A 20,320-nucleotide genomic window follows, 5' to 3' on the forward strand; every position below is an offset into this window, starting at 1 on the left:
GAGAACTTTCACCGATCAAAAAGTACCGATGAGAATCATTCAGCTTCAAGACTAGTTGACGCGCTCTCTAGTGCTGTATCGTTCGCGGGATTCCTAGAATGGCGGTTCCACTCTTTCAGCCTTTCAGAGCGTTGGGATACATCACCGACGATATACCCTTCGCAGTCCAAAGGTTGGGCAGAGAAGCTTTTGTGACTGTAAGCGCAGGGAAGGCTTGGCAGGTACGTGCTAGTAATGGTCCCATGGCTATGTGCTGGTGCAGGCATGGTTTGAGTCTTTGATCATGCAGCTTGTTCCGCTGCTTGACTTCCTTGGTTGTCGTGCCAGGTGTACAACTGCAGTCAGCTCCGGCTTTCTCTGGTTGGACCACAGGTGCGTGCTGTTGTCCAAACCTTGATCTGGTATAGTATGTCATCAGTACTGCTCGCTGTCCAGCTGGATATTGAAGCCATGTACTGTGCCCCTAGCTGCCGCACACCATCCAGGCGCTGGCTAGCAAAGGAGAGTTGGTGTTTGCCGCTGTCAAAGGCGACATCATCGCATGCAAGCGAATGCACAGGTGGGTTGCCTTGACTATATTGCTTATGCTGGGTACTACCTGAAGCGTCTATTCCGATGGGCGGGGTGTCTGCAAGAGGATGATCTTGAAGGCAGGGAGTATCTTTCGCAGGGAAGGCGTGTACAGCGGGCATACTGGAACTATCCTGCAGCTGCTGTGCATGGGGGACCATCTGCTGAGCCTGGGCAGTGATAGCAAGTTGCTGCTGTGGAAGATTGGTGATTTTGACAAGCCCCAGGTGCAGCACAAATCCACCTTTATGTGCATGATGTGCAGGAAAAATTTGTGCCAGGCATGTATTGGCAGTGCGTGCGTCCATGCGTCCAGTGAATACAACTTGTTGCAGCACTGTCAAGATGGACATTCAACACACGCCCGTTGGGCAAATGAAGCAATATGGTAGAGGACAATAATGACATGGCATGCAGGTGTCGATGGACCTGGGAGATGGCTTCAGTCCTGCCTGCATGGCGCACCCAGACACATACCTGAACAAGGTCTTGGTTGGGGGCGCAAAGGGCCGCATGCAGCTGTGGAACTTCAGCAAGGGAGTGCGCCTTTTCGAGTTCACTGTGGCCGACAGCGACGTCAAGTGCATCGTGTCCTCGCCTGCCCTTGACGTTGTGGGCGTTGGTCTGGCTGACGGGTGCGCAAACATCATTCTCCCAACCTAATAAGCATGAATGCAATTTGGTGCGTTGCACTTAGCAGGCATGTCATGCTGAACGTCAACGGCTGAGTGCCATGGATTCCTGCTGAACCAGGCGAGCACTGCTCCACAACATCCGCTTTGATGAGCCGGTGGCATCGTTTGCGAATGCATCTGGCACTGGCACCAATGATGAGGCGTTCCTGGGTGGCGGCCCCCGCAGCAGCACGGCCGGTGGCGCATGCACAGCCATCTCCTTTCGGACAGGTTCGCCACATTCCCAGTGCAGATTTCTTAGCAGCCACAGACGCTTGCCTTCGGTGCTTGCCCGTGCCCCATTTAAATTGCCAGAACTGGGGGCTTTGGGAGGTTGAGACTAGGAGCTAGTTACATGCGTGATTTGCTGCCCATTTGCCTGTAACCAAGTGGCTCTTGACCTTATCTCTCACTAGGGGTTTGCAGTTAGGTGATTTTTGGGAAACCCCCAGCGAAGTAGGCGCCGACCAGGGGTAGCTCCCGAAGGCCACACCCTATTCAGGCACCCAGGCTCCAGTTGCTCAAGGACGCTGCGTGGGCCTTGTAGGTGATGATCACCCGTAACAAAGCCGGTCCGCTCATGCGCGCAGGTGCCGGAGTGCCGCTGATGGCGGCGGGCGGCGGCGCGGGCGCGATCACAGTGTGGGATCTGGAGAAGCGGCGGCTGCACACGATCATCCGCGATGCGCACGACGCGCCAATCACGACGCTGCACTTCTTCCCGGGCGAGCCGCGGCTGATGAGCGCCGGCGCCGACAACGCGATCAAGCAGTGGGTGTTCGACGCGATCGACGGCACCGCTCGGCTGCTGCGCTTCCGGAGCGGCCATGCCGCGCCGCCCACGTGCCTCAAGTACTATGGGGAGGCTGGCACGCGCCTGCTCTCCGCAGGTGGCCTTTCAATTTCGCTATCTGATTTGAAATATCTCATACGTAAGTTGGATTTGGGTAAGTTGTACAGTAGGGTCAATGTTACTTGAATGCTGTATGTCATGAATGTCCACCTGGCCACGGCCTTGTTTCAGTCTGTGAAGTCTTGCCTGAGAGATCATCTCCTGGGTGATTGTCTGCCCCCATTACTAGTCTGCAGTAGGTGGTTGCTGTGAATGATTTCCTGGGGTTGGTAAGAGCATGTTGTGCTGTGGCATGGTGCAGGCCAGGACAGGGCGTTCCGCATGTTCTCGGTGATCCAGGACCAGCAGAGCAGCGAGCTGAGCCAGGGGCACATCGCCAGCCGGGCCAAGCGCCTCAAGGTGGACCAGCAGGAGCTCAAGCTGCCCCGCGTCACCGCCCTCGACGCCTGCCAGGTCACCTCCCCTGCCACATGCGCGCACCAGTCTCACTCATCCACCAACAACCTCCTGATGCCCATCCTGCTTTATTCTCACCTCGTATCTGCCTGGATTCGACTGCATGGGTTTTGTTGGAGAACTGAGGACATGCAACGCACTGACGCAGCCTCTGATCCGCTCTTGTTGCATGCTGAAGCACTTTCTTGGACACAATTGAAAATAGAAAGTGAAGGGGATTGAAGGAATGTCTCTGGGTGCGTGGCAGCTGCGTGAGAGGGACTGGTGCAACGTGATATCGGCGCACGAGGGTGACACGGCGGCGTACACGTGGCGGCTGAGTCACCTCTCGCTGGGGGAGCATGTGCTGCGGCCGCGACGCAAGCGCGAGCGGGGCGCAGACGCCGCGCCGGACGCCCCGGTGACGGCCGTCGCGATCAGCTGCTGCGGCAATTTTGGCCTGGTCGGCACCGCCGCTGGTCGCGTGGACCGCTATAACATGCAGTCCGGCCTGCACCGCGGCTCCTATAACAGGCATGCTGCCAATATTATTGCTATATTATTTGTTACACACAAGATGTTTGATGGTGAGCATGAATGCAAGGGAAAAGAGCAACCAGTTCATGCCGAGAGCGGAACTTCAGCAATGCACCAGGATGTCAGGTGGCGCTAATGGATTTTGGTGAAGGACAGGGTGATGGTGGGGCAATATGCGCGCAGGGAGAAAGGCAAGAATGCGCACGAGGGAGCTGTGGTGGGCGTGGCAGCGGATGCCTGCAACAAGCTGCTGGTGACGGGGGGACTGGACGGGCGGCTGCGCATCTGGGCCTTCAAGGGGCGCCAGATGAGGGATGAGATTGCTCTGGGCAGCCCCCCCACCCACCTGTGCCACCACGCCAACAGCGCCCTGCTCTCTGTCGCCTGCGACGACCTTGTCATCCGCATGTGAGCCCCCCGCCCTCCAAACTTGCCTTGTCTACTTAGAGGCGTGTAAATGGCATGCAAAACTGCACGGTTCAGGGCAACAGGGTCGCCAATCCTTGGAAATTGAGAAAGGGTATCTGTAGGGTCCTTTCTGCGCTGCATTTGCCTGCCTGTGATATCAGGCATGCAGGATGACAGGAGATTAGGCAAGACTGCCGGCATTATGTTTTGCACAGCTCATGATCCAGTGTGTATGCTGGTCAAGCACAATCATGCGCAAGGTGCAGAGTGCCTTTTGTGTTGGGCAGGTATGATGTTGAGGCGGTGAGGAGCGTGCGCCAGTTCAAGGGCCACACAGACCGCATCACGGACCTGCACATGAGCGCAGACGCCCGCTGGCTGCTGTCCGCCTCGCTGGACGGCACCGTGCGCGCCTGGGACGTTCCCTCCTCCATGTGCCTCCAGGCAAGCAGTACTGCCCGACTTGAGCAAAGTCTGGTAGCAGTGACATCTTTGGCCGTCTATCCCTAGAGGTATACTGACCCAATGTGAGGGCAGAGGTACTCACATTGATGCGGACCCTGGGAACTCTTGGAAAGAGATGTCTTTGAATTGATACCCTTGCAGGGAAATGTAAAGCTTGGATAAGTACGCTCAGTTTCAAGGTGCCTCAGATTGATGCTGGCTTTTGCTGAAATAAGTGAAAGTTGTCTCGGTTCCGCAGGTGCTGCGGCTGGGAGCACCGGTGACAGCGCTGAGCCTGAGCCCGGCCATGGACATGCTGGCGACCGCCCACGTGAACCGCCGCGGCATCTACCTCTGGTCCAACTCAGCCATCTACGGCTCCGGCGCCGACATCCGGCCGTCCAACAAGCCCGTCGACGCGCGCCTGCCCGCCCTCTCAGCCGGTGCGCACTCTGCCTCTCCCCCATGCTTGCGCCTTTGTAAAATAGACATTTGTCTTGGGATGGGTGCTCGCACCAGTGGAGGTCACCACAACCTGCATCTGCATAGGTACCAGAGGCATGGCAGCTGTTCAATTAGTGCTTGCAGGGCAGGGGCATGCTTGTGACATCATTTTGGTTGTTGCAGGCGCAGGCCGCAGCGAGAGAGATGCAGAGCCCGAGGCGGACGATGCACGCGATGCTGGTGGGAGCTCGGACGAGGACTACGGCGAAGATGACGAGGCGCTGCCGCGGCCCCTTCCCGACGAGGAAGCGCCTGAAGGCATGCCCGCACATATTCCTGCGTTTCAGGCATCTGTGATCAATATTTGGGGGGCTTTTGCCATGTATTCCTTTGGCCAGCAAGTAGATCACCTCCAGCAAGGGCACCCTATCCGAGCATGCTTGCAAGGAGTATAATCCATTTTTGCGGCTGCTGCTGCGCAATCTATAAGGGTCATTTTTATGGCTGGCAGATGAGGAGATGGAAGAGGCGGGGCCGAGCGGGCGTGTATCTGTGGTGGATGCCAGCGGGGCGCCGGTGCCGCTGCACCCGGCGCTGGTGACGCTCGCGCTGCTGCCGCGCAGCCAGTGGCAGGGCCTCGTGCACCTGGACGCCATCAAGGTGCGCCATTTGGATGTGCCAAATCCACCCACGATCACACACAGGGGAACACTCCTCTGGGCCTCATATATTGATACAGTATTAACAGAAAAATGTGTTGCTGCTTTGACAGCCTGGGCCATCAAGCATCCATCAACCCTGCCCATATGCTAGCCATGCGGTGTTGTAATTGCGTGCTCAGGAAGGGGCGCAATGAGTGTGTAAGCACAGGTTGTGGATAATTTGCTGATGGTTGGGGCTTTCTGATGTTGCAGGAGCGCAACAGGCCGACTGAGCCGCCCACAAAGCCAGCAGCGGCGCCGTTCTTCCTGCCCACCATACCTGGCCTGGAAGGCAACCCGGTGTTTGACACAGAAGCAGACGCCGATCAGAATATAGGTGGGAGACTGACCCTATTCTCTGTATTTAGCTGCTCAATCTCACACTTCCTTTTAGAGGAGGATGATTCATTGCAGGGTCTGAATGCCACGCCACCTGTGAGGCGCACATGTTTGGTTTGCCGACTGATCATGCATGAGCAGTCTTTGAGGATTCAGTTTGTCATTTCTGGTGCGGTGTCCAGGGGTGTCGAGGGTGGCAAAGAGGGGGACAGTGGGGGAGGTGTCGGATCTGGCACGGCTGCTGCTGGAGGGCCGCCGAGCTAAGGACTACACACCACTGCTGAGCTATCTGCGCGGCTTAAGTCCTTCAAAGCTGGATGGAGAGCTGCGTGCCATGCAGGTGCGAGCACTCCCTCACTTTGAACCAGGGTGGCTGCTTATACGCCCACGGCCTGGTTGTCTTTGCCCAAGAACATCCTTTCCAGATCTGTTCAAGCCCTTGGCGCTCCTTACCTCTTGGCCTTTTCTCCTTTGCATCAGAGCCATAGCTGCCATGGGGAGCTAGCTGTTGCTGTCACCACTGAGGCACCCCTTGATAGAACAGACTGAATGAATTCGGCGGATTCAATCTGCATTGGGCGGAGGCTGGGAAAGGGTTTCTGCTGCCTCAGATAGCCAACTGCTGTGGCATAGCTAGTTCTTCATGTCATCTCCTATTTTAAAAACCAGGAGAATTATATTGACCCAGTGCTGCATGTGGGTGCAGCTGATTGTGGGTATCAGCAGCAAGGAGGAGCTGCAGGACCTGTGCAGGCTGCTGGACTTCCTCACAGTCGAGCTGGCCGCCAATCGCAATTATGAGTTCATGCAGGCGCTGCTTCGACTCACACTGCAGGTGCGCACTAATACCTCTTTCATTCAAGCAGACCCTCTGTCAGCCTTAGCCCACAAATAGCATGCCGCACAGGAAAATTTGCCGGAGATTTGGGATGACCTCACCAGTTTGATACCTATATGCCATCCTGGGTGTGCGCATGCGAGTGGCAAGGCACAATATATTGTCCATCATCGGGCAAGGATCGCCAGTGAATGTGTAACGAGGAGGTAACATTGCAGGTGCACGGAGAGGCGATTGTGCAGGAGACAAAGCTGCGCAAGCGGGCAGTGAAGTTGGAGGAGATTGTCAGAAATCAATGGGGCCGTATGGATGACCTGTTCCAGACTACTCGCAGCACGTTGTCCTTCCTTGGTAATCTGCAAACGTAGATTGAGGAGAGGACATGAAACTACAACGCATAGATCGTCTCACGTGATAGGCCGTTGAGGGCCTACACATATGTATGCCATGCATGCATGCTTTTGGCGGACATGTACGGTTGCTTTGGACAACTGCATCTCAACGGTGGCTGTAAAGATTGTGATAAATTCAGTAGCTGGGTGGTGATTTCATACCGCTAGATCAAGTGATCTGCGGTCAAGCAGCACGTGCTGGTTGCAGAATTTAGTGTTTTTGGGACCCTGTGTTACAGTAGTAACAGCCAAAACCATTGTAGTGCTGCAGCTTTTTGTGACAAGGTAGCTGCGCTGGCCCTTTCGCCCCCATAGCCGGTCTCCACCTTGTCAATCGCTGCCTCGCTGCTCACATTTGCTCCACTATCTTTTGGCAGACGTCTTGACCTACTTTACAAGTGTTGAAGGAAGGAAGGAAGATTACATCACTCCAGCCGCCTAGGGCTGATTGGATGAACTGGCAGCATCCAAATAATCAAAACAATCCATCACAAAATGTGCAACACCAACAATGTCCAACTGCCACATGAATTGCTGCATCGTCACAATGGCTGCACCAAACAGCCCAGGATATCTGTCCCGAACAGATTGCAAGGCAGGGCACTCAAACACAAGGTGGCGCTCATCCCCAATAACCTGCTGGGCACAACGCATGCACAAACGCTGGGGCCGGGGAATCCTTGCCCAGCGGCCCGAGACATTGGGCAGACTATGACAACCCATCCTGAACTTCAACAGTATACGCAAGCAACGGGCACTCAAAGGCTGCTGTAAGAGCTGGCAAGGGTGGCGCACACAAGCTGGCCTAGCAAACCATCTGTGATATGTACACAAGGTGGCATTGCTGGACGGGCAGGTCCTAGGGCAAATGTCAATGTCATCCCAAACCTGCAGTGCTTGCGCATCTAGCAGCTGCATCACAGCATCAACTTCCACAGGAACAAGGGTGTCAAACCGAATAACAAACTCATACCCAATCCGGCGCAAGCCCCGCATGAAGGCCCAAGCCCAATTCTTAACATTACGGGTTATGGCATCCCAACAATCATCAAGGGCCACTTGCCTGTGAAAATTATTTGCAGGCAAGGCAGCCAAATTGTTCCAGAACTTGATAATGCGCCGCCACCACACACAATCAAGGGTCTGCTGATTCAACTCCTTAAGCAAGATGGCACCATGTACAGAGGTGGGGACGCCAGCAATGTCTCTCAGAATTTTCAGGTGAGAGGAGGCCAAGGCAGCCCGGCCCCGCCGGCTGTCGCCACCAGGAAGGCTGCGCAGGCCCCACACCTCACAACCGTAGGAGGCAGTCGGCGGCACACATGCATCATATAGGCGCAACAACAGGCCAGCTGACATGCTGCAATGCAACTTCCCATATTGCTGCCTGAGCTGTGCCCACGCACCCCACATGTTCCTGTGAAGCTTGCCAAAGGTGAGATTAATGCCTTGGGCACCGTCAAAAAGGGCACCCAGGTACTCAAACTGCTGAACCCAATGTAAAGGCGCACCACCACAAAGCCATTGAAAAGGTCCTGGCAAACTTGAAGAGAACACCACAATCTTTGTTTTGTCAACACTGATGACCATTCCCGTTTGTTCACAAAACTCAGCAGCTGCATCAATCAAGCGTTGCAAATGAGCAGGTGTGGTGGCGAGCAAAGCAAAGTCATCGGCATAGCCTAGATCTGGTACACAACTGCCAGGACGCAACTGCGGGCCAACCCCAGGGCACCTCTGCAGCAAGTGCCTGTGCAGGCCATCTGCAAACAAGCCAAACAGCGTTGGGCTAAGGGGGCAACCCTGCTTCAATCCTGTCTCAGAGGGCAAACTAGGACCCTTCCTGCTCCCAATCTTAATGGCAACCGTAGAATTGGCATACAAAGACTGAATGGCAGAGAGCAGGCGGCCATCAATGCCCAGGCGACGCAGACTCTCCCAGAGCAACACCCGATTCACTCTGTCATAAGCACCCTTCAGATCAAGAAAGCAACAATACAAGGGCTGCTTAGCATGGTTTTGCCGGTCGATAAAATGCTGCAAGGTGAATAGCTGGTGGGCCGTAGACAGTTTTGGCCTAAAGCCAGCCTGTGTGGCTGCACGCAATCCAGCCCCCTCTGTGTACTTCAGAATACGAGAATTCAATATGCCAGCATACAAGCGCATGATGGGCTCAGTAACGGCAATGGGTCTATAATTGAGCATGTCAAGCTTGCTGCCTTTCTTGTGCACAGGGGTGATCAGGCTACCATTCACAGAGGGTGGCACTTGCCCAGCCACAAATGCAGAGTTCAGCACAGCCACCAAAGCAGGCGCCAGGACATTTTCCGGAGGAGGCATGCCTGGCGCCCGCTCATCTTTTGCATACCGAAACAGCTCAGCTGGTAAACCTTGCACTCCGGTGGCACGACCATTGTGTAAACTTTTGAGCCCAGCAAACACCTCCCCAAGAGAGATGGGTGCATTGAGAGCATCAACATGGGCAACAGGAGCACTGGGCTGGACAGGGAAAGACAAGTGGGGCAGCTCAGCAATGAGTGGCAACTGCAAGTTTGCAACCCGCTTGAGATAGCCAGCCCACAATTGCACTGGCTTGAGCTGCTCAGGTATATCAGACTGCTGAGACTTGAGCCGCTTCCAGAAGGCTCGGGGGTCACTGTGCAAATCATCAAGCAGGCGGCGCAGTTGCGCGAGCCGGTGAGCGCGCCGTTTGTGGCGGACGGTGTTGTGGTAGGCACGCTCCAGCGCGCGCACTTCGGCTGGATCGCCCCCGCACCGCGCGCGGGCGCGGACGTCCCGTTTAAGCTGGCGGCACTCCGAATCGAAGAAGGGCGCGTCGGCACGCGCCTTGCGCTGATGGCGCCCGGTGCGGGCCGGCATGCTGTTCGCGGCTGCGGCCTCCCGGATCCCCGCCTCCAGGGTCTGAAAGGCTGCATCAAGTTCCCCAGCCACAGCATGGCCTGTGCAGGCGTCAAGACTTGCACTGGCAACATTGCGCAAAGCAGCAGCATACGCATTCCTAGCACTGGGCTGCCATTTCACTCGTGACAATGGCGCCCCAATACATGGTAAGGGAACACTGGCAGCCACATTCACTTGCAACGTCATCTCAATAGGATGATGATCAGAGTCTTTTCTACCAGTATTCACAACAAGATGAGAAATCAAGGGGAGCGCATCAGCGGAAACGAGAACATGATCAGGTCTAGTTGCCTGAGTATGGGTTCTGGCCTTAAAGGTAGGCACTGCTTCAAGGTCTCCTAGCACTCTGCCAGAGCATATGAGCATGTCAGTTTCCTTGCAAAAATCTAACAGGCGCAGCCCATGAGCATTGACACCTTCATCAGTGCAGCCTCGAGTATTGCTGTCATCAGCGTCAGGCAAATTTGACACACGAGCATTGAAGTCTCCTGCCAGGATCACATTGCCTTGAGCACGAGCGGCAACAACTTCTGCACATAAGCCCGTAAATCGACTGGTCAGGTCCACAGTCTGCAATTGCCGGGAACCCGCTGGAGGCACATAGCTGGAGCCAATCAGCAGCGGTGTAGAGTCCCCCTCAAACTGCACTTTCACCCATAAGGCACTGTCAGTGTCTGACACCCAGTCTTGTGCGTGGTAATCACGGTGCTTCCGAACCGCAACAACAATGCCTTCACCCGCCTTGCCCTCTTCACTAGCAGCCGTGAAAGTCACAGAGTGGTGAGGCAAGATCGAGTCATCCCAGGTCAAGCAACGGGCCTCAGTCAGAAGTACAATATCGAACTGGTCAAGATAGGCTGCCGTGTCCCACAAGGATATTTTGCTAGCATGTAAGCCATTGACATTCCAGGACAATATACGCAGCGATAGGCGGCTGGAGACTTCCTAGCGGCGCACTGCTTCGGCGTAGGAGTCGGCGCGGCCGGGGGAGGAAGGCGCGGCCTGAGAGGGCCCGGCAGTGGCAGCACCCGGGGCGGCAGCGGCGCCCGGCGCGGCAGCCGGGGGAGGCCCAGGCACAGGCATGTGCTCACGCACGCGGTCGCCCTCCCGGACGAAGAGGCGCTCCTCGCGCCAGAAGGGCTGCTTGCCGGCTGTCTTCAGGGCGACATAGTGTGGGCGCATGCTGACGCGGATGCGCTGCTGCTGCGGGGTGAGGTCGGGATCCAGGAAAATCTGGCGCTGGCGCAGGGCTTTGCTGTGCTTGAGGGCAGCGTGCTTGGCTGCCACGCCGCTGAAGCTGATGAGCACGGGGCGCGGCTTGGTGCGCGTGGCGCTGGGGGCACCGAGGCGGCGAGCTTCGCTGACAACAGCAGGGGGGCCGCTGTTGCTGTCAAACAGCGCTGCCACGCGGGCTGAGACATTCTCTGTGTTGTCCTCTGCCAGACCATGGCAGATCAGGTTGGCACTCCTGGCTTGGCGGGCCTGAGACTCCACGACAGACTCCAGATGGTGCACTTTGTTCACCACTGCTTCATCGTTGGAGGCGGCTCTGGTCTGCGTGTCCTTGGCCAGCTCAGCGCGCAGGAGAGGCAGCAGCTCTGCCTTCAGCTCAGCCACCACCTCATCCTTCAGCTCGGTTTTCAGCTCTGCCTTGAGCTCTGCCTTCAGCTGAGGGAAGAGGGCCCCAAATTTCTCGTCCAGCTTACTGTCAAGCTTGCTTTCCAGGCCGTGGATCATAGACTCGACCTTTGCAAGAAGGAGATCGTGGAGGGGCGGCTCCATCTCCTCATCTGACTGCCCTGGGCTGCCCTACGCTGGGCGCTTCGACTGACTTCTGGTTCCCTGACTCATCGCAGCAAGATCGCAGATCAAGATCGCCCAAGGTGGGCACACTTTTTTTTTTTGAAAGGCCGCCACTGCTCACATATGGGCACCGCCGTATGCATGCTCAGGGGACGATCGGTTACTACTCCACCCAGCCACCCAAGCTCCACCGTCATCATCCCAAAAGGCTCGAGCACGACACCATCAGCTGCCTAGCTTGTAGTACGGACCACCATGGGGGGACCCGATGGAAGAAGTCTGCATCGTACGCACAACATTGTGTGTTGGCTGCTCCCTTGGCATAGTCACGCTAGCTAGTAACGAGCTGACGCATTGGGTGGAATTGTCGTGGGGTCGAGGCGATTTTGCTGGGTTCTGCACATGATGGTAAACAAGGTGAGCATGAGAGTTTCAAAGGTATATGGTTGATGTTCTGAAGTCCTGGACCAAGCCGCCGCAGGAAAGGTGCATCCTTTGCATGCACTGATGGTGTTCCAACGACAACCTCTTTTATATGAGACTATACTTGATCACAGAGTATTTCTGTACTCCATTAATTTGAGGTTGTTAGACAAGCCGATTACGGCTGTTTGCTACTCAAAACCCTTACGTGTGTGTGTGCCACAGGCTATTGTGTTGTGGCCTTCTGGAGGCTAACCTTGCCGTACAAAACAGGTCGGTACCTGCTATATCAATTTTCTACATTTAGCCCTTCAACACTGCAGACGTCATATGTCTGACTGATGTCTAGGCACACACTGGCTGTTGAAGCCAACATGCCTGCAATGCAACATGTGCTGTAAAGAAATGTCGTAGAGCAGCCTGCATCTTCTTACTAGGCAGCAACAGGAGGCTACTTTGGCCTCATGCATTGAGAAGCTCCATGTGTTGCTCCTGCCAGTCCACAGTGCCTGAAGATATGGATGGTAGCGCTTCCTTTGAGGCTCTGCCTTCGGATTTGATTCAGCGCATCGCTGCCTTCATCCCAAATAACGGCGACAAAGACAACAGAAGGTGCTTTCCCAAGCTTGATGTTAAAGCTTGTGTAGAGTCAGCTCCTCTCGAAGTACGAACGTTCAACTGTAGACTTGGTTTTTTCTTTGTGGTGATGGGTGCAAGTATGCTTGCGAGAGATTAAGTGACTGTTGCAGCAATCTGACATCCCATACATTCATGCAGGGCCAGACACAGCCTACACTTGGTGTGCAAGCGCTTCAATGAAGCCCTTAGAGAGCCATGCGAAATGTGGGCATACCTGCAGCTGCATGCCAAACACCTCTCCAAGGTGACAGCCGGATGTTACATGATTGTGTGTAAATATGCGCAGACTCAGTGTTCATTCAACTGATGGCTTGGTTCTTGAATGTGTTAAATGGTGGCTGATGGGAGATCTTCTGGGGGTGCACAGTGCCAGCCCTGGTTTGTGAACTGGTTGAGACCCAGGGCGGCGGCCATCCAGACATTAGACGCCACATTCTCATCCGATGACTCTCACAGGCTGGAGCTTCTGCTATCTCTGTTGGGCAGGTAAGCACCGTCCTCTGTCTGCGCAGAAAAGATGACAAGTGAAGGGTAGTAAAGTTTAGCTCCGGGATAATGCTTGCAGATGTCCCGGGGATGAATAGTCTGCCCGATAACAACGGCCCTCTTCACTTTACCTCGATGCTAGTCTCTACGGCGCTCAAGGTCATTATAGGAGGGCACACCACCTTTTCCTTTTCCCCTTAAAAACATGCGCAGCCTTGCAGCGCGCCCTACAAGGCGATCAATTTCCATGGGGAACTTCTTCACACGTTGTTGATACTGTGTCACAGCTTGCACAGCTAGCATCTGTCATCTGAAGATTGATCTAGAGATCAATCTCTAGAAAAGTTGCTGCAGTGTAAGGACATCCGACGTCCCAGGCAGCTGGTGGGGCATGTTATATGCGGTTGTTGAGGGGGTATGGTGTGCCGGCCCTTCCTGCACAGGACACTGCAGGATCTGCGGCTGCGGTCGGACACGACGGATGTGGTGTTTGGCTCCAGCCACATCAGCCAGCCGGTGCTGTCCCACCTGGCGTGCTGCCCGCGCCTCAAGCGCCTCACCGTGTCCTCCGCGGAGCTCATGTCTGTGGACCTCGGCGCCTTGCGCTTTCTGGACCAGCTACAGGTGTGCTTCCTGCCCCTTCTGCTTTTTAGTCCACTGTGAGACACCCTGTATTTCACCTTGGTCATTCCATGTCTGGCCTGCCTGATCTCATTCGCTGTCCTTGCCAGCCTATTTTATGTCTACAGCGGCAACCAAGCGAAGGAAGCCGGTGGCAAGTGCAGCATTTGCTTGCAGGTAGGCAAGAGCATGCATTCGGTGGTCGGCATGCCGCGTGATCTGGCTGCTGTGGGCTTGGTCTGACATTTGCACATGTTCAAATATTTTGATAGATACCGCATCATGCGAGCTGTTCCTCTGTCTGGCTGTACCGAGTGGACGCTTCTGCAGCGGACGGATATTCACAGGCATGACACGCGCAGGAAGTGAGCCTGACGTCCAAGTACGACAACACACACCACTGCCTGCCGGAGCCGCTGCTGTGCCTGGGGCAGCTGCGCGTGCTGCACATCCGCTTTCCCTCCCTCACATCCGTCCAGGACGCAATCTCCAAGCTCACTGTCCTCGAACGCCTGCGCATCGAAGGCCTCCAGGGCGGCCTCTCCATCGAGCCCGGTGCGCTGCCACCTCCTGCTTCTCCTCTCACGCGCTCTGGAGCCCCATGCTCTGCCTGAAGATTGTCCACCCCACTCAAATAGAAGCTTTGGGCCAGATGTTTTGGCAGCAAGCCGTGTTGGCACTTAGCTTTTTGGGCCTGACACTCTGCAGCCAGGCGTCGCTTTGGAATGCAGACGGCAATCGGTCGATCCTGGAAGGCTGTGCTGAGCTGCAGGAGGAACTTGCTGCTCAATCACCAGAGGAGCATTTTATTGTGCTGCATGGATGCAAACAATGTTCATAGCGTTAACAACACTGTGGCTGATGGTTGTTGGGGGCCTTTTTCTGGCAGGCCTGGGGCAGCTGGGCAGCCTGCGCAGCCTGGCGTTCAAGGATTGCAGCTGGCTGGGGGACCTCAGCCCCAACGCGCCCTCCTGGTGCCCCAGCCTCTCCGGCCTCACCGCCCTCACCGAGCTCGTCTTCAACCACTGCCCCCAGCTCAACACCCTGCCCGATGCGGTGAGGCCCCCCGCCACCTTCACCCTTGCCACCACCCCTTGATTAGATTCCTTGTCAGGACCACCCATGTAAGTTCTAGAATGGCGCGCATGTGCATGCATGAGCTATTCAGGACCAGAGACTGAATGCCAACAGTGGCGCGCATGCATGCATGATAGCTCGTGGTAGCCAATGCGATGTTCAAGGACACAGGTGCTGGGGTGCAGGTGTGCGAGTTGAGTGCGCTGAGGCGGCTTGTGGTGAGTACCGAGGCCGGCGCGTGGGGTGGAGAGCACGCACGACGACGCAGCACTGATCTTCAGGTCAGTATCTCCATCTCCCTGGCCGTACATAAAGTGGGAATGTTGTCTTATTGCACAGTATGCCACGAGATAAGTGCGACCTGCCTTTCCTTCCATCACACTGAAGATCACTAAAGCGAATGTTGAGCGCAGTGTTCTGACTTAGCAATGAGGTTCTGCTGTGGTTGCGGCAGGTGCCAGACAATTTGGGGCGGCTGACGAATCTGCGCACGCTGATCGTGGGCCTGAAGACGGTGAAGGCCATTCCGGAGCCCATCCTGCAGCTGACGGCCCTGGAGAGCCTGGCCATCACCTTCTGCAAGCTGCAGCGCCTGCCCTGCGGCGTCGCGGCGATGACTAATCTGCGCACGCTCAGCCTGCAGGGCAACCCCGGCCTGGCGGTGAGTAACATCGTACTCATCTCACTCCGTAGCTGTGCCCTTCTTGTTGTGCTGTTCCTTTGCTCTTCCACCGTCAAGCAAGGCTTGCAGGTATTTGTGAGCACGGTGGATCTCTTGAGAGGTCGTTCTTGCCTGTGGATATAGCAGTTGTATGGTAGTGTCTGCGGCTGCTGTTGCATGCGATTTGGAGAAGTTGCACCAGTGCGCGAGCTAGGACAGAAGCCGCCTCATCAGGCAAACTGCTGAGGAAGTAACATTGTGAGCGTGTCACCGCAGATCCAAGAGAGCGAGGAGTGGGCAAAGATGGGCAGCCTGGAAACGCTGACGCTGTCAGACATCGCGAACCTATCGCCCAACTCTTCTTTTCTGGCGATTGCGCAGCTGCCCGCACTGAAGAAAGTCAGCCTGAAGGGTAGCATGCCGGCTGACTCAAAGTCGTTCAAGACGCTGCTGCGGTTGTCCAATGAGTTGGGAGCGCGCGGCATCCCTGTCGAGTCCTAGTCGTCCTTCATTCAGATGTGCTGAAGTTTTGCGGTGTGTGGGTCGGAACGCTATTGCCACCTTGTACAACATGTGTACATCATGATCTTGTTCTGGGTATTTTTAAATCTTCTCTTTTTCCTGAAAAGGTGATTAGCTAGGGAGTGTCTTGCCTGCCAATATTGGCAGGAAGTTGATTTGATACCAATGGTATCCCAGGTGCAGCAGGGCAAGATGATTCTCCCACCACACGCGACATTGAAGTGTGCGTGGGCTGGTCAGGATAATTGCAAGGTCATTTGATGGCCAATGTTGCAACACATGTGGTCAGTGCAACGAATGAGACTTCTTACATACGTTCATCTCCTTGGAAGACACCGTTCTGATTGCACCTTGTGGTCAGTCAGGCATCTTTTGGGCAAGAGTCATCAGTGGGACCGTCCCACTGGGAGGTGACCTGCAGTATACTACGTAGCTTCCCTTGGATTGTATTTTCTTATGTAATCAAATTCGTGGGTGACACATCCAGACGAGCACCTCGACAGCCCTAAGCGATTGTGGCACGCCAGGCTGGATTACAAGAGCTCGATCCAACTGGACTTCAGGTAAAATGAAGATGAGCGAGGCCAACTTGGCAAGTGCCGCGGACAGCATGCATGCCTGGCCATATGGCCAACAATGAATGCCTAGAAAGGCTCTCATGAAGCTTCAGCCATCTTCCTAATACAAAGGATGCATTACATATGGATAATAGGAATTGATGAAGCTGCCCGATGTGTTATGCTTCCAGAACCTTCTCACAGTAGCTCTAAGATCTGCCCTCTCATTGACATACCACCACATGCCATACCGACACTCATCTCGTAAGACTCCAATTACTCGGCTGCTTGACCATAACGGTCGTCCATGTCTGAAGTGGTGCGATGGCAAAAGAAGAGTGTTGCCGTGCAGTCCATTTTGCTAGGTATCATAGCACTCCAGCTATGTATGTGTCAGGCAGGAAAGGTTCTCGTGCTCACGACACCTCTGGGAGTGTCACACATCATGAACCTGAGGGAAATTGCAGAAGAGCTTGCTCAGCAGAGGGCCCATCACATTACTGTAAGCTCCTCTTCCTCTGACTTCCCTCTCAGTGACTTACATCATCATCAAATGGCACCAGCAAGCTCGAATATCGACCCTGGCATGTTGTTGACTCCTTTGTGCTCTGCAGTATGTCACCACGAACCTTGACATGAGTCCCCTGCAGCCTACCAACAATACTATATTGTCCTACAACATCCATGGCATGGCTGACACAGAGACACTGTCAGACTGGGTACTGTCCTCCAAGAACACCTCTGCGGGCGTGGCGAGCAGCTTCATGGTAATTATAAATCAGGCTTGCCTGGGCCTGATGAGCAATGAAACTGCTCTCACCCAGCTGAAGGTGCAACACTCTCATCTGCAGATTCTTGGTCAATCACTTTGCATGGAGTTTCGCTGTGATGCACGAAGTGCTTCGGCAGTCAAGCTGATTGAGCAGAAATGTGGTGTCTGCAGGACTTTAGGGCTGATGTCATGCTGGCAGAGATCCAAAATCCATGCACTGCTCTGCTGGCGCATGTTCTGGACTTGCCATGGGTCAACCATTGGCCGCTGGCCCCAATTGAGCATGATTTTGACCAGAGGCCGAGCAGAAGCACCATACATCTTCTGGTGAGCCTCACGCCTCAGAATTCAACATCCAGGGGTGCCTGAACAACACTCTTTGAGTGGCATGATAATGATGAACGCCTGCTTACATCGCGCCCTGCCAATACTGTCTGCGCAAGAGCAGGTCAATACATTAAATGCCACATTAGCGCATCAATTCTGGCACTCAGTGCTCTGTGCTATACCACAGTGCTTCTGGGGGAGGCTGAAAAGCTTTCTGGCGCACCAGCTTAATGGCTTGAAGGTGTGGCGGATGCACAGCAGCACAGGTGAATGGACCTGCACAGCGCTGCTCTGCATTTCACCGTGCATGCAGTCCCTACGGTGAGCTTCTCCACCTAAGCACATCGTCAGGCTTGTGTGCAGAGTCTCCAGAAGTCTCTTTATCACCAAGCCTGAAGTGCAGAAGACTTCATCACAGTGGCGATGGCTTGCGGCATATCCCTGAAGCATGCTGCACAAGACCTGCTTTCATTGAAGTCGCATTTGGTGCTGTGCAGCAAGAAGTACGACTTCAATCCATATGCGGCCGAGGAGCGCAGGAGGATGGTCCTGTCAATGTCACCAGTTGACTGGGCAGCAGAGTGGTTGCGGCCAATGTCACCCAGCTACAAGTATGTGGGTCCAGTGCTTGCTGGGCCGGGCAAAGCACTTCCAGCGGATTTTGAGGTCCGCCCCTGCCTGTGTATATGCAATCTGCGTTGATTCGTATGGGCCAAAATGTCGTGTGCGTTAAAGGCATGGTATAAGTGAACCAAACTCTTTCTGCTAGGAAGTGGCTGAGGCAAAAGCCAAGGCAAGGTGTCAATGCAAATAAACAATGTGAATCAATGCGTCTGACTGGGGAAGCGCAGTGATGAAAGGCTTGCGCCCGCAGGCTTTTATGACAGGTGCTGGCGATCAGGGAGTCCTGCTGGCGTCCATGGGCACGATGGCTGAGCTAGGTGCGCTATTCTGACGAGCCTGTCATCGCACCACTGAAGTCAAGAAGAGGGCCATTTGTTGCGACAGCACCCTTCCAGAACCTTGCCGACTGCCGCTTCACCTGCATCACTGGCAAGGCTCCAGTGGCGCTTCAGCTTTTGACATGAATCTGCGGCCCACTCAGTTCCTAAACGCCGCAAGATGTGCAGACCAGGAGGAGCTGGCGAGCATGGCTGCAGCATTTGCGACGCTGCCGTGCAAGGTGCTGTGGAGGCTGACGCCCAAGGAGGCGCCTGATGCTGCAGCAGTGGCTGCACTTAACCTGGGCAACAACACTTGGGTCAGTCTGGAGCGCGCCATCACCCTGTGACATCAGCAATGCCAGTGCATGGTCAGCATTGGTCTTAGGCATCCTGCAGCATGGCTGGCAAGCCGTCCTGAGGCATGTGTGGTTACGCAGGTGGTGATGCGGGTGCCCCAGAATGATGTGCTGGCGCACCCCAACCTGAGGGCGTTCCTGTCGCATGTCGGCATCAACAGCATGTACGAGGTGTGTGCAGATCTTTATGATGGCGCAAACATGTGTCTCTCGGTTTGCCTGCTCACGCCATGCAGGGCCCTTGCTATCCAACCAGCTTGGTGTAAAGTTGTAGAAGCCGCGGCGGTTCTGCAATTTTCATGCTCTCACATGCCATGTCTGCTGCAGGCGATCTATCACGGAAAGCCAGTCGTGGGCATGCCCTTGTTTGGCGACCAGCCCAGCAACGCTGACAGGGTCGTGGCAAAGGTATGCGCGCCTGCATTTGCCAGCCTTTAGGCTTGCGATGACAAGAGTGCGTGCTCCAAAAGTGCAATTGCTTGGGCTGCCTTTGAGTGAGCCCAGTGCCATCACTCTGCAAATCGCCCCTATACGCTGTCCACTGCTCATGTCAACAATGCTACTGCTGGCAGAACTGCACTTGAGCAAGACACTCAGAGCGCTTTTTATGCAGGGCTTTGGGGTGCGCCTGAGTCCTGATCAGGCCGGCACGCCCGCATTCAAGGAGGCGTTGATGGAAGTGCTGACAAACCCCAAATACACAGCGGCCGCCCGGGCCATGTCTGTCAAGATTAGAGCACGCAAGAACACTCCTGTGCAGGAGGCTGCAGGTGTGCATTCTTAGCTGCTATCGCAACATAGCAGCATTGCCCTGGCAGCCTCAAAAGTGCAACACCTGTTTCATTACATGAATCCTATCTATGCCTTGTGTGAATCAGATCTTGCACTGGGAACGCTCGGGCAAGGCGGCTTGAATTTCAGAGCTCTGTCACAGGTCTTTGCACCTATCTTGTGTAAGCCTTCTTCTGTCGAAGTCTTGACCTGTGCCTTGACTGATTGTGTGGCGCGCAGACTGGGTTGAGCATGTGATTGCAACCAAGGGGGAGCCCTACCTCAAGATCCCGGAGGACGAGATGTCCTTTATCGCGCGCAATTTCTTGGACGTCTATGCGATTATTGCAGCATGCTGCCTGTGTCCTGTGATGGCTGCATGGGCAGTTTTGGCCCTGCTCTAAAAGCGCTGCAAGCCCTTTCTGCTGCAGCTCAAGAGCGCAGTTCGTGGCTGCTTGCCAATTAATGAGAGAGCACACCAGGAGTGAAGCGGAGGAATATGTAGATTAGAAGGTCGGCATGCCGCAAAGGCGCCAGAGATTGCTCCTGTTCTGTTGCTGCTCGCACTTGAACGACAAAGAGTGTCTGAGTTGCTGGAATGAGAGTTTTAAAGCGCCTGCAGCAGCCTGCGCTGGGATTGAGATCATCTGCGCAAATGACGTGCAACTTGCAGTGACTTCCAAGAACTGTGCCGCAAGCTTGCCAATAGTTGACATGTACGTTTACGCTCTGTAGCTAGTAGCTGAGCTGACATAGTGGACGTGGCTGTGATAGAGGGAAATGGGGATCATAAAGCCTTGAGGG

At 55.0% G+C, this 20,320-nt stretch overlaps 5 protein-coding genes across 5 annotated transcripts; 4 read left to right on the top strand and 1 right to left on the bottom strand.

The window, feature by feature from the left end:
* Nucleotides 1-98: 98 nt before the first annotated feature.
* COCSUDRAFT_16904 (WD40 repeat-like protein) lies at nucleotides 99-6,611 on the top strand (the record flags this gene model as incomplete). The annotated part of the gene is made up of 18 exons (XM_005646437.1): nucleotides 99-221; nucleotides 328-372; nucleotides 468-559; nucleotides 671-797; nucleotides 988-1,205; nucleotides 1,324-1,415; nucleotides 1,835-2,134; nucleotides 2,399-2,550; nucleotides 2,801-3,097; nucleotides 3,266-3,477; nucleotides 3,765-3,928; nucleotides 4,197-4,364; nucleotides 4,877-5,025; nucleotides 5,280-5,403; nucleotides 5,461-5,501; nucleotides 5,626-5,774; nucleotides 6,129-6,240; nucleotides 6,462-6,611. The coding sequence occupies 18 exons, from the start codon at nucleotides 99-101 to the stop codon at nucleotides 6,609-6,611; spliced, it is 2,715 nt and encodes a 904-aa protein (XP_005646494.1).
* Nucleotides 6,612-9,453: 2,842 nt separating this feature from the next.
* On the top strand, nucleotides 9,454-10,205 carry COCSUDRAFT_33588 (hypothetical protein). Its single transcript, XM_005646438.1, has one exon. The coding sequence runs from the start codon at nucleotides 9,492-9,494 to the stop codon at nucleotides 9,681-9,683; it is 192 nt and encodes a 63-aa protein (XP_005646495.1). The 5' UTR covers nucleotides 9,454-9,491; the 3' UTR covers nucleotides 9,684-10,205.
* A 297-nt stretch (nucleotides 10,206-10,502) lies between these two features.
* COCSUDRAFT_42965 (hypothetical protein) lies at nucleotides 10,503-11,339 on the bottom strand (the record flags this gene model as incomplete). The annotated part of the gene is made up of 1 exon (XM_005646439.1): nucleotides 10,503-11,339. The coding sequence occupies one exon, from the start codon at nucleotides 11,337-11,339 to the stop codon at nucleotides 10,503-10,505; it is 837 nt and encodes a 278-aa protein (XP_005646496.1).
* Nucleotides 11,340-12,624: 1,285 nt separating this feature from the next.
* Nucleotides 12,625-15,768, top strand: COCSUDRAFT_66756 (L domain-like protein; the record flags this gene model as incomplete). Its single annotated transcript, XM_005646440.1, has 8 exons — nucleotides 12,625-12,666; nucleotides 12,790-12,908; nucleotides 13,352-13,532; nucleotides 13,892-14,084; nucleotides 14,419-14,585; nucleotides 14,792-14,887; nucleotides 15,061-15,267; nucleotides 15,544-15,768. The coding sequence occupies 8 exons, from the start codon at nucleotides 12,625-12,627 to the stop codon at nucleotides 15,766-15,768; spliced, it is 1,230 nt and encodes a 409-aa protein (XP_005646497.1).
* A 734-nt stretch (nucleotides 15,769-16,502) lies between these two features.
* COCSUDRAFT_66757 (UDP-Glycosyltransferase/glycogen phosphorylase) lies at nucleotides 16,503-19,920 on the top strand (the record flags this gene model as incomplete). Its single annotated transcript, XM_005646441.1, has 12 exons — nucleotides 16,503-16,610; nucleotides 16,744-16,848; nucleotides 16,961-17,176; nucleotides 17,290-17,445; nucleotides 17,633-17,766; nucleotides 17,943-18,111; nucleotides 18,320-18,386; nucleotides 18,576-18,706; nucleotides 18,827-18,916; nucleotides 19,073-19,153; nucleotides 19,359-19,515; nucleotides 19,757-19,920. The coding sequence occupies exons 2-12, from the start codon at nucleotides 16,792-16,794 to the stop codon at nucleotides 19,918-19,920; spliced, it is 1,422 nt and encodes a 473-aa protein (XP_005646498.1). The 5' UTR covers nucleotides 16,503-16,610; nucleotides 16,744-16,791.
* Between the last annotated feature and the right edge of the window lie 400 nt (nucleotides 19,921-20,320).

The sequence above is a fragment of the Coccomyxa subellipsoidea genome, assembly GCF_000258705.1.
Source record: "Coccomyxa subellipsoidea C-169, whole genome shotgun sequence".
NCBI classification, from domain to species: domain Eukaryota; kingdom Viridiplantae; phylum Chlorophyta; class Trebouxiophyceae; family Coccomyxaceae; genus Coccomyxa; species Coccomyxa subellipsoidea.

Excerpts from the sequence above, each read along its gene's own strand:
- COCSUDRAFT_33588 (XM_005646438.1), top strand. The coding sequence starts at position 9,492 with ATGGCGCCCGGTGCGGGCCGGCATGCTGTTCGCGGCTGCGGCCTCCCG.